Source organism: Bombina bombina, chromosome 2 (assembly GCF_027579735.1).
Source record: "Bombina bombina isolate aBomBom1 chromosome 2, aBomBom1.pri, whole genome shotgun sequence".
NCBI classification, from domain to species: Eukaryota; Metazoa; Chordata; class Amphibia; order Anura; family Bombinatoridae; genus Bombina; species Bombina bombina.
The window spans coordinates 177261793-177284251 of NC_069500.1; the positions used below are offsets into that span (position 1 = coordinate 177261793).

General features: G+C 38.3%; 1 protein-coding gene across 1 annotated transcript in view; it reads right to left on the reverse strand.

The window, feature by feature from the left end:
- THBS4 (thrombospondin 4) overlaps positions 1 to 22459 on the reverse strand; it is a 160805-nt gene that overhangs the window by 54150 nt on the left and 84196 nt on the right. Inside the window, exons 12-14 of the mRNA XM_053701357.1 lie at positions 21807 to 21914; positions 18120 to 18279; positions 2001 to 2119 (exon numbers count right to left, since the gene is read on the reverse strand). Of these exons, the coding sequence (XP_053557332.1) occupies positions 2001 to 2119; positions 18120 to 18279; positions 21807 to 21914 (387 nt within the window). The remainder of the gene's footprint in view (positions 1 to 2000; positions 2120 to 18119; positions 18280 to 21806; positions 21915 to 22459) is intronic.

Consider the following 22459-nt stretch of genomic DNA (forward strand, 5'->3'; position numbering starts at 1 on the left):
TTGGTGTGTTCAGTTAGCTCCCAGTAGTGCATTACAGCTCCTTCATCAAAGGATACCAAGAGAATGACACAAATTTGACAACATAAGTAAATTTGAACGTTATTTAAAATTGTATGCTCTATCTGAATTATGAAAGAAAAAATAAATAAATGAAACTATATGTTCCTTTGGGTTAAGGAGTTAATGTGTTTCCAATAACTTGTTTTACCAGCTGCAGATTATAAAATGTATAAACAATTGCGTAATTATGTTTACTTTTGTATATGAAATAGCCGGTTTTGTTCTTTACAATGGGTTGAGCTTGCACGGAATTCAAATCTAATTATGTTATCACTTTCTGCACACACACGTGCTTCTTTATATTATCTCTGTATACTAAAGCCCAATCAAAAGTTTGCCACCAAAAATGTGAAAAAACACATTTACCCTAGCAGGGACAATCTTGGTGCAATTATCAAAGAAAATGGGTTGTCCCTGCGAGTGACGAGCTTTCTCCCATAGAAATAATAACAGCTCTCTGCTATGTAAAAGTTTGCAGTGGAGAATGACGTACACAGGGAGAACCCAGAGTATGTCTAAACATTAGTAATACGCCTAATACAAATAAAAAATATTCTGTTTTCAGTGCACTGTTAATTTTGTGCGCATTTGTTTTCCTTTCGGTGTAATTACAGTTTGAGTATTTTGATAAAAACTCACAAACTTTTAAATTGCAATTAAAACAATGAGATCTGTAGGGCGAAATGTTTATGCTTGGATTTAAGAGACAATTTTATACACAACCATGTTCAGCCCATTTTACGATAAAAAAGCAAACAATTACGCTTTGTATTTTGTACTTACAAGTACGTATTTTTTGCACATCCAGTGTACACTGAGCATATTTAATACAATTTATTCCTGTGTAATTTACATAACAGGATTTTTAGTGAACAATTTTGTTATGATTTTTGATGCATCTTAACAATACATTTTTTTGCCTATGTATTATTGTTTGAATGGTTCAGTTATTTGTTTTGTATAATATTAAAATTATGATTTTCATTGTGAACTTTTGTAATGTATGAATCTCATTCCTATATGAAAATGCAGTATATGCCCTTTAGCGAGACACACTGTTTTCAGGGTAAAAAATGGGCTTTAAAGAATTCCATCGGGGAAATAGAAGTACAGACGAGCATTATTATAGAATCTCACCAGCCCAGAGACCTTTAGATCACTGCGCATTTCGGGCCATATTTTTAAAAGCTCTCTACTCATGCGAGATGATCTAAGGCAGTGTTTCTCACCCTTTTTGTAGCAAGTACCCCATCAGGCATAAATATTTGTCCTCAGTACCCCCAAATGCACATAAAAATGATCAGGTAACAAAAATATGTGAAATGCCCCAGAATTTGGGGAATAGATAATGAAAGGGCACGCCACTGAGTACCCCTTACCAAAGCCCCAGGTACCCCCAGGGCACATGTACCACAGGTTGAGAAACTAGGATCTAAGGCATCTCATCAGTATGGAGAGGTCCCTAAAAAATGTTAGAAACACAAATTTTAATTTAAACGATCCTTATCTCACTATGCAGAGTTCTTGATGTGAAGAAGAGACACCTACATTACAATATAAGGTCATGTAATATGTTAGAACAAAAGCTTTTTATTACATGTGCACCTATGATTTAGGGATCTATTAATAAAAATTTGTGTACACTATTTAACAGAATCAGATTTAATCGGATTTTATCTACCGTATAAAAGAATTATTAGCATCTCAAAAAATGTGGATCTGCTAACCTGCATATTTAAACTATTTTAGAATTGATATAGTTTTCGAGAATGATTTATCTTACATCACTAAGAGATTTATAAGTAGCAGAAGTTTGAGTGAGAATTAGAGCAAGCAGAAAATATCATGCACTACTTACAGTATATTGTAACTTATGGTCACCCTCTGCCAAAGACCCCTGAATGCCCCATTCTTATCCAATTAATTAATTTATTACTTACTTGGTTTGGATTGATGATATCAGGGCAGCTGTCACAGGCATCACCAACACCATCACCATCCTTGTCCTTCTGATCAATATTGGGCACTCGCTGACAATTGTCCAAAAAGTTCTTGATACCTAAGAAAACATTAGGTTAATTGTAAAATCATAATTCTCTAAAATTCAACATCATGCAGAGAAATAAGACACCAACATTCACAACCATCACGTTAAATCTGTAAAAAGGGGGTCTATGGCCTTAATTTATTAAGGCCAGATATACAGGGGCAGCCATCTCCAGCCCTGTGCAGCCAGCAACGCTGCCCGTATTTATCATTGCACAAGAGGCAAAGTGTGCAACGCTGCAACTTTACAGTTGGCATAGTGGGATAACTCTCGTGTGAGCCTACAGCCAAATCACTCCGAAGCTGCTATCGCAGGTTCTTAAAGGGAGCCCTCTACCTGGAAGATCCAGTGAGTGGCGAGCTGCCTCCCTTGGACAATAATGACGCGCTTTGGAATAGAGAATCTCGCAGGGGAGAATGAATGTAGCAGGGAGCACCAGACACTGATAACAACATTTTGTGTTAGTAATATAGTAAGATAATAAAGTTACACTCGGCTAGATTACGAGTTGTGCGTTAGGCTTAAAAAGCAGCGTTGGCCGGTCCTAACGCTGCTTTTTAACGCCCGCTGGTATTACGAGTCTTGCAGGTACAGGTGTACCACTCACTTTTTGGCCAGACTTGGAAATACCGCAAATCCACTTACGTAAATTGCGTATCCTCTTTTTTCAATGGGACTTGCATAGCGCTTGTATTACGAGTCTGACAAAAAGTGAGCAGTAGACCCTCTCCTGTCAAGACTGGTACCGCATTTTAAAGTCAGTAGTTAAGAGTTTTACACTACAACGCTGTAGCATAAAACTCTTAACTAAAGTGCTAAAAAGTACACTAACACCCATAAACTACCTATTAACCCCTAAACCGAGGCCCCCGCACATCACAAACACTAAAATAAAATGTTTAACCCCTAATCTGCCGAACCGGACATCGCCGCCACTATAATAAATATATTAACCCCTAAACCGCCGCACTCCCGCATCGCAAACACTAGTTAAATATTATTAACCCCTAATCTGCCATCCCTAACATTGCCAACACTATATTAAAGTTATTAACCCCTAAATCTAAGTCTAACCCTATCACCCCCTAACTAAAATATAATTTCAATAAATCTAAATAAAAATAACTATCATTTAATTAAATTATTCCTATTTAAAACTAAATACTTACCTATAAAATAAACGCTAAGCCAGCTACAATATAACTAATAGTTACATTGTAGCTAGCTTAGGGTTAATTTTTATTTTACAGGCAAGTTTGTAGGTAGAATAGTTATTAAATAGTTATTAACTATTTAATAACTACCTAGTTAAAATAAAGACAAATTTACCTGTAAAATAAAACCTAACCTAAATTACACTAACACCTAACACTACACTATAATTAAATTAATTCCCTAAATTAAATACAATTAAATAAAATTAGCTAAAGTACAAAAAACAAACAAACACTAAATTACAGAAAATAATAAACAAATTACAAGATTTTTAAACTAATTACACCTAATCTAATCCCCCTAACAAAATAAAAAAGCCCCCCCAAAATAAAAAAAAGCCCTACCCTACACTAAATTACAAATAGCCCTTAAAAGGGCCTTTTGCGGGGCATTGCCCCAAAGTAATCAGCTCTTTTACCTGTAAAAAAAATTACAAATCCCCCCCAACATTAAAACCCACCACCCACACAACCAACCCTACTCTAAAACCCACCCAATACCCCCTTAAAAAAAACCTAACACTAACCCCTTGAAGATCACCTTACCGGGAGAAGTCTTCATCCAGCCGGGCCGAAGTCCTCAACGAAGCCAGGAGAAGTCTTCATCCAAGCCGGGAGAAGTGGTCCTCTAGACGGGCAGAAGTCTTCATCCAGACGGCATCGACAGCATCTTCTATCTTCATCCATCCGGCGCGGAGCGGGTCCATCTTCAAGACATCCGGCGCGGAGCATCCTCTTACAACGAAGTCTTCTTACTAAATGACGGTCCCTTTAAGTGACGTCATCCAAGATGGCGTCCCTTCAATTCCAATTGGCTGATAGAATTCTATCAGCCAATCGGAATTAACGTAGAAAAAATCCTATTGGCTGATGCAATCAGCCAATAGGATTGAGCTGGCATTTTATTGGCTGATTGGAACAGCCAATAGAATGCCAGCTGAATCCTATTGGCTGATTGGATCAGCCAATAGGAAGAGAAAGAGGCAGAAATTTACAGGTTTAAATATTATAAAGTATATAACAAAGTTGGTTGAGCAAAGCTGGGAAATAGGTAGTAAAGGCGTTATCTATCTTTTTAAACAATAACAATTTTGTTGTAGACCGTCCCTTTAGGACCACTCCAAACTCTTCCCAGCAGTAGGTGCGCCCTTGCAGGTGGTCAGTTAAGGGATCCATAACAGGTACTGAAATAGAAAAGTACGCCCTCAAAAAATAATTTAATATTTACATTTAGCTATAATATCATTGTAGGGGAGAGACAATTCGTAATACCTCACACAGTATAGATGCATAGTATGCATGCATATATTTAGTATATACATTTATATGTTACAATTGCTTTAAAACACATATATCCCTTTAAGAAAAGGGAATTCAGTTACACTGTTTCACATGTATTGCTGCTTTTATTGTATTGCTCGGCTGTCTATTCTTACAGCAATGTCCTTATCTAGAAAGGGAGGGGGGGCACACTCCAATGAAAGCGCTGTTTGTAAGAATCTTTCCTGAGAGAGACTATACACTTTATTCGCATTGCTACCAAATATGATTGACATAACACACAGTCACGCCTGTTACACTAACTGCAATTATTAGATGTTCGAATAGAGGGGAGCAGACTAGATTGAGGAAGAAGTTGTGTTGGTGACATCTTAAAGAGAGCACCTGTCCCATCTGCAGTGTCTTCCCTTGTACGCTGATATCAATACCTTATCTGAAATCTGAACACTCATAGTTTAACCATTGCCTTGCTTGTAAGCTGAATACTGAGATATATATGTTTGCAATAAGTTCATAATAAACACTGCTATTGTTTTACTGCATTCTTGTGCCAGTTCTCATTGTTTCCAGTGCTGGTGAGACCTGTTAACAGGAAATAACAATCATATATATTTATTATTTTTAAAATACAATATAAATAAATATATAGTTAAATTATTATTTGCAGACACTTTTGGCTAGATTACGAGTTGTGCGTTATGAGTGAAAAAGCAGTGTTATGGCTCTTTTTCACTACCGCTGGTATTACAGGTGTTGTAGGTATAGCTGTACCGTACACCTTTTTGGCCGTAACGCAACGTAACTACCGCACCTTTCAAAAAGTCCTTTTTCAATGGGACTTCCATAGCGCCGGTATTACGAGTTAGCCTGTCCGGCCAAAAAGTGAGCGGTACAGCCTATAACTACAAGATCTGTACCGATACCTGAAAGTCAGTAGTTATGGGTTTTACGCTACAGAGCTGTAGCATAAAACTCATAACTAAAGTGTTACAAAGTACACTAACACCCATAAACTACCTATTAACCCCTTAACCGAGGACTTCCCGCATCGCAAACACTAACATAAAATTATTAACCCCTAATCTGCCGCTCCGGACATCGCCGCCACTATAATAAACATATTAACCCCTAAACCGCCGCACTCCCGCATCGCAAACACTAGTTAAATATTATTAACCTCTAATCTGCTGTCCCTAACATGGCCGCAACCTACATTACTGTTATTAACCCCTAATCTGCTGCCCCCAAAATCGCCGCCAGCTAACTACACGTATTAACCCCTAATCTGCTGCCCCCAATGTCGCTGCCACTATACTAAAGTTATTAACCCCTAAACCTAACCCTAAGTCTAACCCTAACCCTAACGTAACCCTTACACCCCCTAACTTTAACCTAATTAAAATAATTCTAAATAAAAATTACAATTAATACCTAAATAATTCCTATTTAAAAATAAATACATATTTACCTGAAAAATAAAACCTAAGCTAGCTACAATATAACTAATAGTTACATTGTAGCTATCTTACGGCTAGATTACAAGTTTTGCGTTATGAGCGGCTCGGTATTAACTTGCAAGTTATTTCCACCGCTCACCTCCCTATATCGCTGCTATTACAGGTTTTCATAAACCCGGCGTTAGCAGGCAATATTGCAGCGTTAAGCAAAATTGAGCTCCATACCGCACTCAAATACCAGCGCTATATGGCTCTCCCCATAGACATCAATGGGGAGAGCCAGCTAAACAAAAGCCTAACACCTGCAATAAAGGAGCGTAAAGATCTGCAACGCAGCCCCATTGATTCCTATGGGGAAACCAAATTTATGTTTACATCTAAAACCCTAACATAAACCCCGAGTCTAAACACCCCTAATCTGCTGCCCCCGACATCGCCGCCCCCTACATTACACTTATTAACCCCTAATCTTCCGCTCCCAAGTTATTAACCCCTAACCCTAGGTCTAACCCTAACCCCCACTAACTTGAACATAATTAAAATAAATCTAAATAAATATTACAATTAATACCTAAATAATTCATATTTAAAACTAAATACTTACCTATAAAATAAACCCAAAGCTAGCTACAATATAACTAAGAGTTACATTGTATCTATCTTAGGTTTTATTTTTATTTCACAGGTAAATTTGTATTTATTTTAACTAGGTAGACTAGTTACTAAATAGTTATTAACTATTTACTAGCTACCTAGCTAAAATAAATAAAAATTTACCTGTAAAATAAAACTTAACCTGCTTCACACTAACACCTAACCTTACACTACAATTAAATAAATTACCTAAATTACAAAAAAACAAACACTAAATTACACAAAATAAAAAAGAAATTATCAAATATTCAAACTAATTACACCTAATCTAATAGCCCTATCAAAATAAAAAAGCCCCCCAAAATAAAAAAAAAACCCTAGCCTAAATTAAACTGCCAATGGCCCTTAAAAGGGCCTTTTGCGGGGCATTGCCCCAAAGAAATCAGCTCTTTTACCTGTAAAAAAACCCGAATTACTCCTAATCTAATAGCCCTATCAAAATAAAAAAGCCCCCCCCAAATAAAAAAAAGCCCTAGCCTACACTAAACTTCCAATAGCCCTTAAAAGGCATTGCCCCAAAGAAATCAGCTCTTTTACCTGTAAAAAAATACAAACAACCCCCAACAGTAAAACCCACCACCCACACAACCAAACCCCCCAAATAAAATCCTATATAAAAAACCTAAGCTCCCCATTGCCCTGAAAAGGGCATTTGGATGGGCATTGCCCTTAAAAGGGCATTTAGCTCTTTTTCTTTGCCCAAACCCTAAGCTAAAAATAAAACCCACTCAATAAACCCTTAAAAAAAACTAACACTTACCCCCGAAGATCCACTTACAGTTTTTGAAGACCGGACATCCATCCTCAACGAAGCCGGGAGAAGTCTTCATCCAGACGGCAAGAAGTGGTCCTCCAGGTGGGCAGAAGTCTTCATCCAGACGGCATCTTCTATCTTCATCCTTACGACGCTGAGCGGCTCCATCTTCAAGACATCCAGCGCGGAGCATCCTCTTCTGACGACGGCTACTGAAGAATGAAGGTTCCTTTAAGGGACTTCATCCAAGATGGCGTCCCTTGAATTCCGATTGGCTGATAGAATTCTATCAGCCAATCGGAATTAAAGGTGAAAAAATCCTATTGGCTGATGCAATCAGCCAATATTGAGCTTGCATTCTATTGGCTGTTCCAATTTGGATGGGCATTGCCCTTAAAAGGGCATTTAGCTCTTTTACATTGCCCAAAGTCCCTAATCTAAAAATAAAACCCACGCAATAAACCCTTAAAAAAACCTAACACTAACCCCTGAAGATCCACTTACAGTTTTTGAAGACTGGACATCCATCCTCCTCCAGCCGGGGGAAGTCTACATCCAAGCGGCAAGAAGTCCTCAACGAAGCCGGGAGAAGTCTTCATCCAAGCGGCAAGAAGTCGGAGAAGTCTTCATCTAGATGGCATCTTCTATCTTCATCCTTCCGGGGCGGAGGGGGACCATCTTCAAGACATCCGGCGCGGAGCATCCTCTTCATACGGTCCCAGCCATACACTGAAGGTTCCCTTTAAGGGACGTCATCCAAGATGGCGTCCCTTAAATTCCGATTGGCTTTTAGAATTCTATCAGCCAATAGTAATTAAAGGGTAAAAAATCCTATTGGCTGATGCAATCAGGCAATAGGATTGAGCTTTAATCCTATTGGCTGATCCAATCAGCCAATAGGATTGATCTTGCATTCTATTGGCTGATTGGAACAGCAAATAGAATGCAAGCTCAATCCCATTGGCTGATTGCATCAGCCAATAGGATTTTTTACCCTTTTATTCCGATTGGCTGATAGAATTCTATCTTCCAATCGGAATTCAGGGGACGCCATCTTGGATGACGCCCCTTAAAGAGAACCTTCAGTGTATGAAGAGGATGCTCCACGCCAGATGTCTTGAAGATGGAGCCGCTTCGCGCCGGAAGGATGAAGATAGAAGATGCCGTCTGGATGAAGGCTTCTGCCCGCCTGGAGGACGACTTCTTGCCGCTTGGATGAAGACTTCTCCAGGCTTCTTTGAGGACTTCTTGCCACTTGGATGAAGACTTCTCCCGGCTGGATGAGGATGGATGTCTGGTCTTCAAAAACTGTAAGTGGATCTTCGGGGGTTAGGTTTTTTTAAGGGTTTATTGGGTGGGTTTTATTTTTAGATTAGGGACTTTGGGCAATTTAAAATAGCTAAATGCCCTTTTAAGGGCAATGCCCATCCAATTGCCCTTTTCAGGGCAATGGGGAGCTTAGGTTTATTTAGATAGGATTTTATTTGGGGGGTTGGTTGTGTGGGTGGTGGGTTTTACTGTTGGGGGGTTGTTTGTATTTTTTTTACAGATAAAAGAGCTGATTTCTTTGGGGCAATGCCCCGCAAAAGGCCCTTTTAAGGGCTATTGGCAGTTTAGTGTAGGCTAGGTTTTTTTTTATTTTGGTCGGGGCTTTTTTATTTTGATAGCGCTATTAGATTAGGAGTAATTCGTTTTTATTTTTGATAATTTCTTTTTTTATTTTGTGTAATTTAGTGTTTATTATTTTTTGTAATTTAGATAAATGTATTTTTTTAATTTAATTTATTTCATTTTAGTGTAATGTTAGGTGTTAGTGTGAGGCAGGTTAGGTTTTATTTTACAGGTAAATTTGAATTTATTTTAATTAGGTAGCTAGTAAATAATTAATAACTATTTACTAACCTACACCTAGATTTAGAGTTCTGCGTTAGCCGTCAAAACCAGCGTTAAGGGGTCCTAACGCTGTTTTTTACCGCCCGCTGGTATTTAGAGTCAGTCAGGAAAGGGTCTAACGCTCACTTTCCAGCCGCGACTTTTCAATACCGCACATCCCCTTACGCCAATTGCGTATCCTATCTTTTCAATGGGATCTTCCTAACGCTGGTATTTAGAGTCTTGGCTGAAGAGAGCGTTAGAACTCGACAAGAACTCGACAAGACTCCAGCCGCAGAAAAAAGTCAGGAGTTAAGAGCTTTATGGGCTAACGCCAATTTATAAAGCTCTTAACTACTGTGCTCTAAAGTACACTAAAGTAAACTACCTATGTACCCCTAAACCGAGGCCCCCCCACATCGCCGCCACTCTAATAAAAAATGTTAACCCCTAATCTGCCGACCGGACACCGCCACCACCTACATTATCCCTATGTACCCCTAATCTGCTGCCCCTAACACCGCCGACACCTACATAATATTTATTAACCCCTAATCTGCCCCCCTACCTTACCTACACTTATTAACCCCTAATCTGCCGACCGGACCTCACCGCCACTATAATAAATGTATTAACCCCTAAACCGCCTCACTCCCGCCTCGCAAACCCTATAATAAATTTTATTAACCCGTAATCTGCCCTCACTAACATCGCCGACACCTAACTTCAAGTATTAACCCCTAATCTTTCCCGACCGGACCTCACCGCTACTATAATAAATGTATTAACCCCTAAAGCTAAGTCTAACCCTAACCCTAACACCCCGCTAAATTAAATATAATTTTAATCTAACGAAATAAATTATTTCTTATTAAATAAATTAATCCTATTTAAAGCTAAATACTTACCTGTAAAATAAACCCTAATATAGCTACAATATAACAAATAATTATATTGTAGCTATTTTAGGATTTATATTTATTTTACAGGCAACTTTGTATTTATTTTAACTAGGTACAATAGCTATTAAATAGTTATTAACTATTTAATAGCTACCTAGTTAAAATAATTACAAAATTACCTGTAAAATAAATCCTAACCTAAGTTACAATTAAACCTAACACTACACTATCAATAAATTAATTAAATAAACTACCTACAATTACCTACAATTAAATCAACTAAACTAAATTACAAAAAAAAAACCCCACTAAATTACAAAAAATAAAAAAAGATTACAAGAATTTTAAACTAATTACACCTACTCTAAGCCCCCTAATAAAATAACAAAGCCCCCCAAAATAAAAAAAATTCCCTACCCTAATCTAAATTAAAAAGTAACCAGCTCTATTACCTTACCAGCCCTTAAAAGGGCTTTTTGCGGGGCATGCCCCAAAGTAAACAGCTCTTTTGCCTGTAAAAAAAAAACAATACCACCCCCCAACATTACAACCCACCACCCACATACCCCTAATCTAACCCAAACCCCCCTTAAATAAACCTAACACTACCCCCCTGAAGATCTCCCTACCTTGAGTCGTTTTCTCTCAGCCGAGCAGCGATGGACCAAAAGAAGACATCCGGAGCGGCGGAAGTCTTCATCCTATCCGGGCAGAAGAGGACATCCGGACCGGCAAACATCTTCATCCAAGCGGCATCTTCTATCTTCATCCATCCGACGAGGAGCGGCTCCATCTTCAAGACCTCCGGCGCGGAACATCCTCTTCTCCCGACGACTAGACGACGAATGAAGGTTAAGGGACGTCATCTAAGATGGCATCCCTCGAATTCCGATTGGCTGATTGGCCAATCGGAATTAAGTTAGGAAAAATCTGATTGGCTGATTGAATCAGACAATCAGATTCAAGTTCAATCGGATTGGCTGATCCAATCAGCCAATCAGATTGAGCTTGCATTCTATTGGCTGGTCCGATCAGCGGCAGATTAGGGGTTAATAAGTGTAAGGTTATGGGTGTTTAGACTCGGGGTTCATGTTAGGGTGTTAGGTGCAGACTTAGGAAGTGTTTCCCCATAGGAAACAATGGGGCTGCGTTAGGAGCTGAACGCTGCTTTTTTGCAGGTGTTAGGTTTTTTTTCAGCTCAAACTGCCCCATTGTTTCCTATGGGGGAATCGTGCACGAGCACGTTTTTCAAGCTGGCCGCTACCGTAAGCAACGCTAGTATTGAGAGTTGAAGTGACGGAAAATTATGCTCTACGCTCCCTTTTTGGAGCCTAACGCAGCCCTTCAGAGAATTCTAAATATATAAAAGGTGTGGGGGGAAAAAAACACGCGTAGCTAACGCACCCCTTTGGCCGTTACTCTAAATCTAGCCGTTAGTTCAAATAAATACAAACTTACCTGTGAAATAAAACCTAAGATAGCTACAATGTAACTATTAGTTATATTGCAGCTAGCTTAGGGTTTATTTTACAGGTAAGTAAGTATTTATTTTTAAATAGGAATTATTTAGTTATTAATAGTAAGTTTTATTTAGAATTATTTTAATTATATTAAAGTTAGGGGTGTTAGGGTTAGGGTTACGTTAGGGTTAGGGTTAGACTTAGGGTTAGGTTTAGGGGTTAATATATGTATTTAGTGTTAGTGATGTGGGAGGCCAGAGGTTTAGGGGTTAATAACTTTAGTATAGTGGCGGCGGCGGCGACGTTAGGGGTGGCAGATTAGGGGTTAATAAGTGTAGGTAGGCGGCGGCGACATTGGGGGCGGCAGATTAGGGGTTAATAAATTTATGTAGGTGGCGGCGACATTGGGGCGGCAGATTAGGGTTTAATAAGTGTAATGTAGGTGTCAGCGATGTCGGGGGCAGCAGATTAGGGGTGTTTAGACTCAGGGTTTATGTAGGTGTAAACATACATTTTCTTTCCCCATAGACATCAATGGGGCTGCGTTACGGAGCTTTACGCTCCGTGATTGCAGGTGTTAGGCTTTATTTTAAGCCGTCTCTCCCCATTAATGTCTATGGGGAAATCGTGCACGAGCACGTCAAAGCAGCTCAAAGCAGCACTGGTATTTGTGTGTGGTATGGAGCTCAATGCAGCCATATCGTCCGCAAACGCCGGGTTTTTGCAAACCTGTAATAGCAGCACTATTAAAGGTGAGCGGTGACAATAACTTGTTATTACCAAGCCACTCATAACGCAAAACTCGTAATCTGGCCGTTTGTATTATAATGGGACAGTCAACACCAGCATTTTTGTTGTTTAAAAAGATAGATAATCCCTTTATTACCCATTCCCTAGTTTTGCATAACCAACACAGTTATATTAATAAATTTTTTACCTCTGTGATTACCTTGTATCTAAGCCTCTGCAGACTGCCCCCTTATTTAAGTTCTTTTGACAGTCTTGCATTTTAGCCAATCAGTGTTGAATCCTAGGTAACTCCATGTGTGCGAGCACAATGTTATCTATATGGCACACATGAACTAACGCCTTCTAGTAGTGAAAAACTGTAAAAATGTATTTAGATAAGAGGCGGCCTTCAAGGTCTAAGAAATTAGCATATGAGCCTACTTAAGTTTAGCGTTCAACTATGAATACCAAAAGAACAAAGCAAAATTGGTGATAAAAGTAAATTGGAAAGTTGTTTAACCCTTTAAGGACACAGCTTTCAGTTTGCTCAATTGTTTTATGACGGAAAAATTCCGTCATATGTCCTTAAGAGGTTAAAATTGCATGCCTTTTTTAAATCATGAAAGTTTATTTTGGACTTGACTGTCCCTTTAAAGGGACATTATACACTAGATTTTTCTTAGCATAAATGTTTTGTAGATGATCCATTTATATAGCCCATCTGGGAGTGTTTTTGTAACAATGTATAGTTTTGCTTATTTTTTTTAATAACACTGTGCTGATTTTCAGACTCCTAACCAAGCCCCAAAGTGTCAGATGTATACATTTGTTTACAGCCTACTGGCCCTTCTTTGTGTAATCTGTCTATTCATATGCAGAGGAGGGGGGAGTGTCTGATCTTCCTGGTTTGCCAGCCCTTTTCACTGGGTGTTCCAGCCTAACTTCATCAACAGTGCTAAACTGGGAGCTTCTAAGTAAGGCCTAGATTTGGAGTTTGGCGGTAAAAGGGCTGTTAACGCTCCGTGGGCTTTTTTCTGGCCGCACCATAAAATTAACTCTGGTATCGAGAGTTCAAACAAATGCTGCGTTAGGCTCCAAAAAAGGAGCGTAGAGCATTTTTACCGCAAATGCAACTCTCGATACCAGAGTTGCTTACGGACGCGGCCAGCCTCAAAAACGTGCTCGTGCACGATTCCCCCATAGGAAACAATGGGACTGTTTGAGCTGAAAAAAAACCTAACACCTGCAAAAAAGCAGCGTTCAGCTCCTAACGCAGCCCCATTGTTTCCTATGGGGAAACACTTCCTACGTCTGCACCTAACACTCTAACATGTACCCCGAGTCTAAACACCCCTAACCTTACACTTATTAACCCCTAATCTGCCTCCCCCGCTATCGCTGACCCCTGCATATTTTTTTTAACCCCTAATCTGCCGCTCTGTAAACCGCCGCAACCTACGTTATCCCTATGTACCCCTAATCTGCTGCCCTAACATCGCCGACCCCTATATTATATTTATCAACCCCTAATCTGCCCCCCTCAACGTCGCCGACACCTGCCTACACTTATTAACCCCTAATCTGCCGAGCGGACCTGAGCGCTACTATAATAAAGTTATTAACCCCTAATCCGCCTCACTAACCCTATCATAAATAGTATTAACCCCTAATCTGCCCTCCCTAACATCGCCGACACCTACCTTCAATTATTAACCCCTAATCTGCCGAGCGGAGCTCACCGCTATTCTAATAAATGCATTAACCCCTAACGCTAAGTCTAACCCTAACACTAACACCCCCCTAACTTAAATATAATTTACATCTAACGAAATTAATTAACTCTTATTAAATAAATGATTCCTATTTAAAGCTAAATACTTACCTGTAAAATAAATCCTAATATAGCTACAATATAAATTATAATTACATTGTAGCTATTTTAGGATTAATATTTATTTTACAGGCAACTTTGTAATTATTTTAACCAGGTACAATAGCTATTAAATAGTTAAGAACTATTTAATAGTTACCTAGTTAAAATAATAACAAATTTACCTGTAAAATAAATCCTAACCTAAGATATAATTAAACCTAACACTACCCTATCAATAAAATAATTAAATAAACTACCTACAATTACCTACAATTAACCTAACACTACACTATCAATAAATTAATTAAACACAATTGCTACAAATAAATACAATTAAATAAACTAGCTAAAGTACAAAAAATAAAAAAGAACTAAGTTACAAAAAATAAAAAAATATTTACAAACATAAGAAAAATATTACAACAATTTTAAACTAATTACACCTACTCTAAGCCCCCTAATAAAATAACAAAGCCCTCCAAAATAAAAAATTCCCTACCCTATTCTAAATTTAAAAAGTTACAAGCTCTTTTACCTTACCAGCCCTGAACAGGGCCCTTTGCGGGGCATGCCCCAAGAATTTCAGCTCTTTTGCCTGTAAAAGAATAAATACAATACCCCCCCCAACATTACAACCCACCACCCACATACCCCTAATCTAACCCAAACCCCCCTTAAATAAACCTAACACTAAGCCCCTGAAGATCTTCCTACCTTGTCTTCACCATACCAGGTTCACCGATCCGTCCTGGCTCCAACATCTTCATCCAACCCAAGCGGGGGTTGGCGATCCATCATCCGGTGCTGAAGAGGTCCAGAAGAGGCTCCAAAGTCTTCCTCCTATCCGGCAAGAAGAGGACATCCGGACCGGCAAACATCTTCTCCAAGCGGCATCTTCGATCTTCTTCCATCCGGTGCGGAGCGGGTCCATCTTGAAGCAGGCGACGCGGATCCATCCTCTTCTTCCGTTGTCTCCCGACTAATGACGGTTCCTTTAAGGGACGTCATCCAAGATGGCGTCCCTCGAATTCCGATTGGCTGATAGGATTCTATCAGCCAATCGGAATTAAGGTAGGAATTTTCTGATTGGCTGATGGAATCAGCCAATCAGAATCAAGTTCAATCCGATTGGCTGATCCAATCAGCCAATCAGATTGAGCTCGCATTCTATTGGCTGTTCCGATCAGCCAATAGAATGCGAGCTCAATCTGATTGGCTGATTGGATCAGCCAATCGGATTGAACTTGATTCTGATTGGCTGATTCCATCAGCCAATCAGAAAATTCCTACCTTAATTCCGATTGGCTGATAGAATCCTATCAGCCAATCGGAATTCGAGGGACGCCATCTTGGATGACGTCCCTTAAAGGAACCGTCATTAGTCGGGAGACAACGGAAGAAGAGGATGGATTCGCGTCGCCTGCTTCAAGATGGACCCGCTCCGCACCGGATGGAAGAAGATCGAAGATGCCGCTTGGAGAAGATGTTTGCCGGTCCGGATGTCCTCTTCTTGCCGGATAGGAGGAAGACTTTGGAGCCTCTTCTGGACCTCTTCAGCACCGGATGATGGATCGCCAACCCCCGCTTGGGTTGGATGAAGATGTTGGAGCCAGGACGGATCGGTGAACCTGGTATGGTGAAGACAAGGTAGGAAGATCTTCAGGGGCTTAGTGTTAGGTTTATTTAAGGGGGGTTTGGGTTAGATTAGGGGTATGTGGGTGGTGGGTTGTAATGTTGGGGAGGGGGGTATTGTATTTATTCTTTTACAGGCAAAAGAGCTGAAATTCTTGGGGCATGCCCCGCAAAGGGCCCTGTTCAGGGCTGGTAAGGTAAAAGAGCTTGTAACTTTTTTAATTTAGAATAGGGTAGGGATTTTTTTATTTTGGGGGGCTTTGTTATTTTATTAGGGGGCTTAGAGTAGGTGTAATTAGTTTAAAATTGTTGTAATATTTTTCTTATGTTTGTAAATATTTTTTTATTTTTTGTAACTTAGTTCTTTTTTATTTTTTGTACTTTAGCTAGTTTATTTAATTGTATTTATTTGTAGCAATTGTGTTTAATTAATTTATTGATAGTGTAGTGTTAGGTTAATTGTAGGTAATTGTAGGTAGTTTATTTAATTATTTTATTGATAGTATAGTGTTAGGTTTAATTATATCTTAGGTTAGGATTTATTTTACAGGTACATTTGTTATTATTTTAACTAGGTAACTATTAAATAGTTCTTAACTATTTAATAGCTATTGTACATGGTTAAAATAAATACCAAGTTGCCTGTAAAATAAATATTAATCCTAAAATAGCTATAATATAATTATAATTTATATTGTAGCTATATTAGGATTTATTTTACAGGTAAGTATTTAGCTTTAAATAGGAATCATTTATTTAATAAGAGTTAATTTATTTCGTTAGATGTAAATTATATTTAAGTTAGGGGGGTGTTAGTGTTAGGGTTAGACTTAATCAATTTATTAGAATAGCGGTGAGCTCCGGTCGTCAGATTAGGGGTTAATAATTGAAGTTAGGTGTCGGCGATGTTAGGGAGGGCAGATTAGGGGGTTAATACTATTTATGATAGGGTTAGTGAGGCGGATTAGGGGTTAATAACTTTATTATAGTAGCGGTGCGGTCCGCTCGGCAGATTAGGGGTTAATAAGTGTAGGCAGGTGTCGGCGACGTTGAGGGGGGCAGATTAGGGGTTAATAAATATAATATAGGGGTCGGCGGTGTTAGGGGTAGCAGATTAGGGGTACATAGGGATAACGTAGGTGGCGGCGCTTTGCGGTCGGAAGATTAGGGGTTAATTATTTTAAGTAGCTGGCGGCGACGTTGTGGGGGGCAGGTTAGGGGTTAATAAATGTAATACAGGGGTCGGCGGGGTTAGGGGCAGCAGATTAGGGGTACATAAGTATAACGTAGGTGGCGGTCGGCAGATTAGGGGTTAAAAATTTTAATCGAGTGTCGGCGATGTGGGGGGAGCTCGGTTTAGGGGTACATAGGTAGTTTATGGGTGTTAGTGTACTTTAGGGTACAGTAGTTAAGAGCTTTATGAACCGGCGTTAGCCAGAAAGCTCTTAACTCCTGCTATTTTCAGGCGGCTGGAGTTTTGTCGTTAGAGCTCTAACGCTCACTTCAGAAACGACTCTAAATACCGGCGTTAGAAAGATCCCATTGAAAAGATAGGATACGCAAATGGCGTAGGGGGATCTGCGGTATGGAAAAGTCGCGGCTGAAAAGTGAGCGTTAGACCCTTTAATCACTGACTCCAAATACCAGCGGGCGGCCAAAACCAGCGTTAGGAGCCTCTAACGCTGGTTTTGACGGCTACCGCCGAACTCCAAATCTAGGCCTAAGTTTTTAAAGGGTTTTATATTGGATTTTTATATCCGTATCTGTGCATATTATTCTTATAGTAGTATCTATTACATGCAGCTATACGAAAATTGGTGTAATTAAATACTATTTTTACTGCACGTTATGATTTTGGTACTTTAATAAATTCTTTAAATTTATTTTACTGAGAATTACATTGTAATCCATATGTTCCTCCTTTGCATATAGAAATAAAGGGAACATCCCTCAGCGAGATCCACAGCTCTCAATGTGAAATTTGCCTTCAGAAAATCCTTTAAAAAATCTTGCAGCACTAACAGATATTTATTTAAGAGAGCTTTAGAGAATTGGTCCCTTAGGCTACAAGGAATCCATTATTTTATTAAATTATTTTTACAGAGTTGTGCATATTTTTATTACATCATATGGACAATTGTAATATCTATAATACACAATTAATAAATAGAAGCAATTATTTACCATCTCCATCCATATCATCATCACAAGCATCTCCCTTCCCATCGTTGTCTGTGTCCCTTTGGTCATTGTTCAGAGTTAAACGGCAATTGTCACAAGCATCACCAAATATATCCTGATCACTGTTTTTCTGATCAATGTTAACCGCCAGCACACAGTTGTCCTATAATAAAATAGATGCATAAGCTGCAGATAGCTTTTTTTTTCTTTTAAACATACAGTGGAAAATGACGTCCCTATACGCTCAGAGGTGATATATTTCATAAGATAATATTCAGGAGCATTGTTTAAAACCTAAGCATTACCCTGCAATAATGATACTAAATTATATTGGACTGGGAAGTGATGATACTATATGATAATGGTCAGCAGGACTGAAGTAATGATACTATATGATAACGGTCAGCAGGACTGAAGTAATGATACTATATAATAACAGTCAGCAGGACTGAAGTAATGATACTATATGATATAGGTCAGCAGGACTGAAGTAATGATACTATATGATAATGGTCAGCAGGACTGAAGTAATGATACTATATGATAACGGTCAGCAGGACTGAAGTAATGATACTATATAATAACAGTCAGCAGGACTGAAGTAATGATACTATATGATATAGGTCAGCAGGACTGAAGTAATGATACTATATAATAACAGTCAGCAGGACTGAAGTAATGATACTATATGATATTGGTCAGCAGGACTGAAGTAATTATACTATATGATATTGGTCAGCAGGACTGAAGTAATGATACTATATGATATTGGTCAGCAGGACTGAAGTAATGATACTATATGATATTGGTCAGCAGGACTGAAGTAATGATACTATATGATATTGGTCAGCAGGACTGAAGTAATGATACTATATGTTATCGGTCAGCAGGACTGAAGTAATGATACTATATGATACTGGTCAGCAGGACTGAAGTAATGATACTATATGATATTGATCAGCATGACTGAAGTAATGATACTATATGATACTGGTCAGCAGGACTGAAGTAATGATACTATATGATAACAGTCAGCAGGACTGAAGTAATGATACTATATGATAATAGTCAGCAGGACTGAAGTAATGATACTATATGATAACGGTCAGCAGGACTGAAGTAATGATACTATATGATAACAGTCAGCAGGACTGAAGTAATGATACTATATGATATAGGTCAGCAGGACTGAAGTAATTATACTATATGATATTGGTCAGCAGGACTGAAGTAATGATACTATATGATATTGGTCAGCAGGACTGAAGTAATGATACTATATGATATTGGTCAGCAGGACTGAAGTAATGATACTATATGTTATCGGTCAGCAGGACTGAAGTAATGATACTATATGATACTGGTCAGCAGGACTGAAGTAATGATACTATATGATATTGATCAGCAGGACTGAAGTAATGATACTATATGATAACGGTCAGCAGGACTGAAGTAATGATACTATATGATAACAGTCAGCAGGACTGAAGTAATGAAACTATATGATAACGGTCAGCAGGACTGAAGTAATGATACTATATGTTATCGGTCAGCAGGACTGAAGTAATGATACTATATGATATTGGTCAGCAGGACTGAAGTAATGATACTATATGATATTGGTCAGCAGGACTGAAATAATGATACTATATGATATTGATCAGCAGGACTGAATAATTATACTATATGATGTTGGTCAGCAGGACTGAAGTAATGATACTATATGATATTGGTCAGCAGGACTGAAGTAATTATACTATATGATGTTGGTCAGCAGGACTGAAGTAATGATACTATATGATAATGGTCAGCAGGACTGAAGTAATTATACTATATTATATCGGTCAGCAGGACTGAAGTAATGATACTATATGATATTGGTCAGCAGGACTGAAGTAATGATACTATATGATATAGGTCAGCAGGACTGAAGTAATGATACTATATGATATTGATCAGCAGAACTGAAGTAATGATACTATATGATATCGGTCAGCAGGACTGAAGTAATGATACTATATGATATTGATCAGCAGGACTGAAGTAATGATACTATATGATGTTGGTCAGCAGGACTGAAGTAATGATACTATATGATATTGGTCAGCAGGACTGAAGTAATTATACTATATGATGTTGGTCAGCAGGACTGAAGTAATGATACTATATGATAATGGTCAGCAGGACTGAAGTAATGATACTATATGATATAGGTCAGCAGGCTGAAGTAATGATACTATATGATATTGATCAGCAGAACTGAAGTAATGATACTATATGCTATCGGTCAGCAGGACTGAAGTAATGATACTATATGATATTGATCAGCAGGACTGAAGTACTGATACTATATGATGTTGGTCAGCAGGACTGAAGTAATGATACTATATGATATTGGTCAGCAGGACTGAAGTAATTATACTATATGATGTTGGTCAGCAGGACTGAAGTAATGATACTATATGATAATGGTCAGCAGGACTGAAGTAATGATACTATATTATATCGGTCAGCAGGACTGAAGTAATGATACTATATGATAACAGTCAGCAGGACTGAAGTAATGATACTATATGATATAGGTCAGCAGGACTGAAGTAATGATACTATATGATACTGGTCAGCATGACTGAAGTAATGATACTATATGATATTGATCAGCAGGACTGAAGTAATGATACTATATGATAACGGTCAGCAAGACTGAAGTAATGATACTATATGATAACGGTCAGCAGGACTGAAGTTATGATACTATATGATAACGGTCAGCAGGACTGAAGTACTGATACTATATGATGTTGGTCAGCAGACCTGAAGTAATGATACTTTTTCATATTAGGAAGAATAACTGGGAATTGATACTATTTTACAGTGTTTGTTCATCTCCAGTCTTAAGGGCACACTAACCGGACAGGTTTTTATGATATCTGAACTAGAACACAGGTGAAATAATCAGCTGATTAGTAACTGTGGTTACTAACCTGCTCTCACTGATAAGCTGATTATTTCACCTGTGCGCTAGTTCAGATATCATGAAAATCTGGCCTGTTGAGTTGAAAAACACTGCTTTGGCGAGGCAGAACCAGGAAATGAGAATACTAAATTATATTGGTCAGCAGGAAATATATATCTGCTATTATGGTTTTACTGAACAGTAAACAGAAAATGAAAGTTGTTTTAATATTACTTCTTTTAACTATTTTTTCTTCCAATAACATAATTCACATTACTATAACAGATTTAAAGGGACATACAACCCAACATTTTTCTTTATTGATTTAGATAGAGAATGCAATTTTAAAGAAGTTTCCAATTTATTTCTCTTATAAAATTTGCTTTGGTCTCATGTTATTCTTTGTTAGAGAGATATCCAGATAGGTAGTGTGCACATGTATGCAGCACTACATGACAGGAAATAGGGCTGCTATCTAGTGCTTGTGCTAATGCATAACATTGTTGAAAAACTGCTGCCATATACTGCTGCAGACACATGCACGCTCCTGAGCTTACGTCCCTGCTTATAAACCAAGGATAACAGGAAAACTAAGACAATTTAATAATAGAAATAAATTGGAAAGTTGTTTAAAATTGTATGTTTTATCTGATTCATGAAATAATTTGTTGGGGTTTTATGTCCCTTTAAACATTAATCCCTTTTCTATTTGCTGTGTTTTGTGACTGCTTTACCTGTTCGTTCAAGATACCATCTCCATCTGCATCCTCATCGCAAGCATCGCCAGCCCCATCCCTGTCTGTATCTTCTTGTCCAGAGTTTGGAACATACAGACAGTTATCCTGCAGTAAAGCAAAACAAATGCAGCTTATAGACTAAAGCCCAATATCTGAACAAAAAAACAACAACTTTATGATGAAAATACAGTGGTCTCATGTCTGTCTAATATAATAACGTTTTCTTTTCAATCTTTTTCTTGAATTCTAAATTTCGAGTGTCAGGAATACAGCAATTTGAAGAAAAACACAAACACTAAACTATAAAGGGATTATTGAACAATTTATTTTATTAAGTTCTGCATATAAAATAAATGATTTATTTTAAATTCACATTGTGTTGAAGAACACAGAAGCAACCACTGAAAATCAACCTGAGTGCTCGTTATCTTATCTCCTTTGCTGTGGACAAATAGGCACAGGTATAAATTAACTTTTGTTCATATCAACCAATATCTCTCCAGCATGTAGGAGGGTCAGAGTAAAGTTTCACAGAATGCACATTCATTGGTAATGTGCAAATAAAATTTTGGTTGCCCCCTGTTCGGGAATGACCGGACAGTTCGGTAAACCAGTTGTGTGTCCGGGTTTGAAGCTGAGTCAGGAGTTTT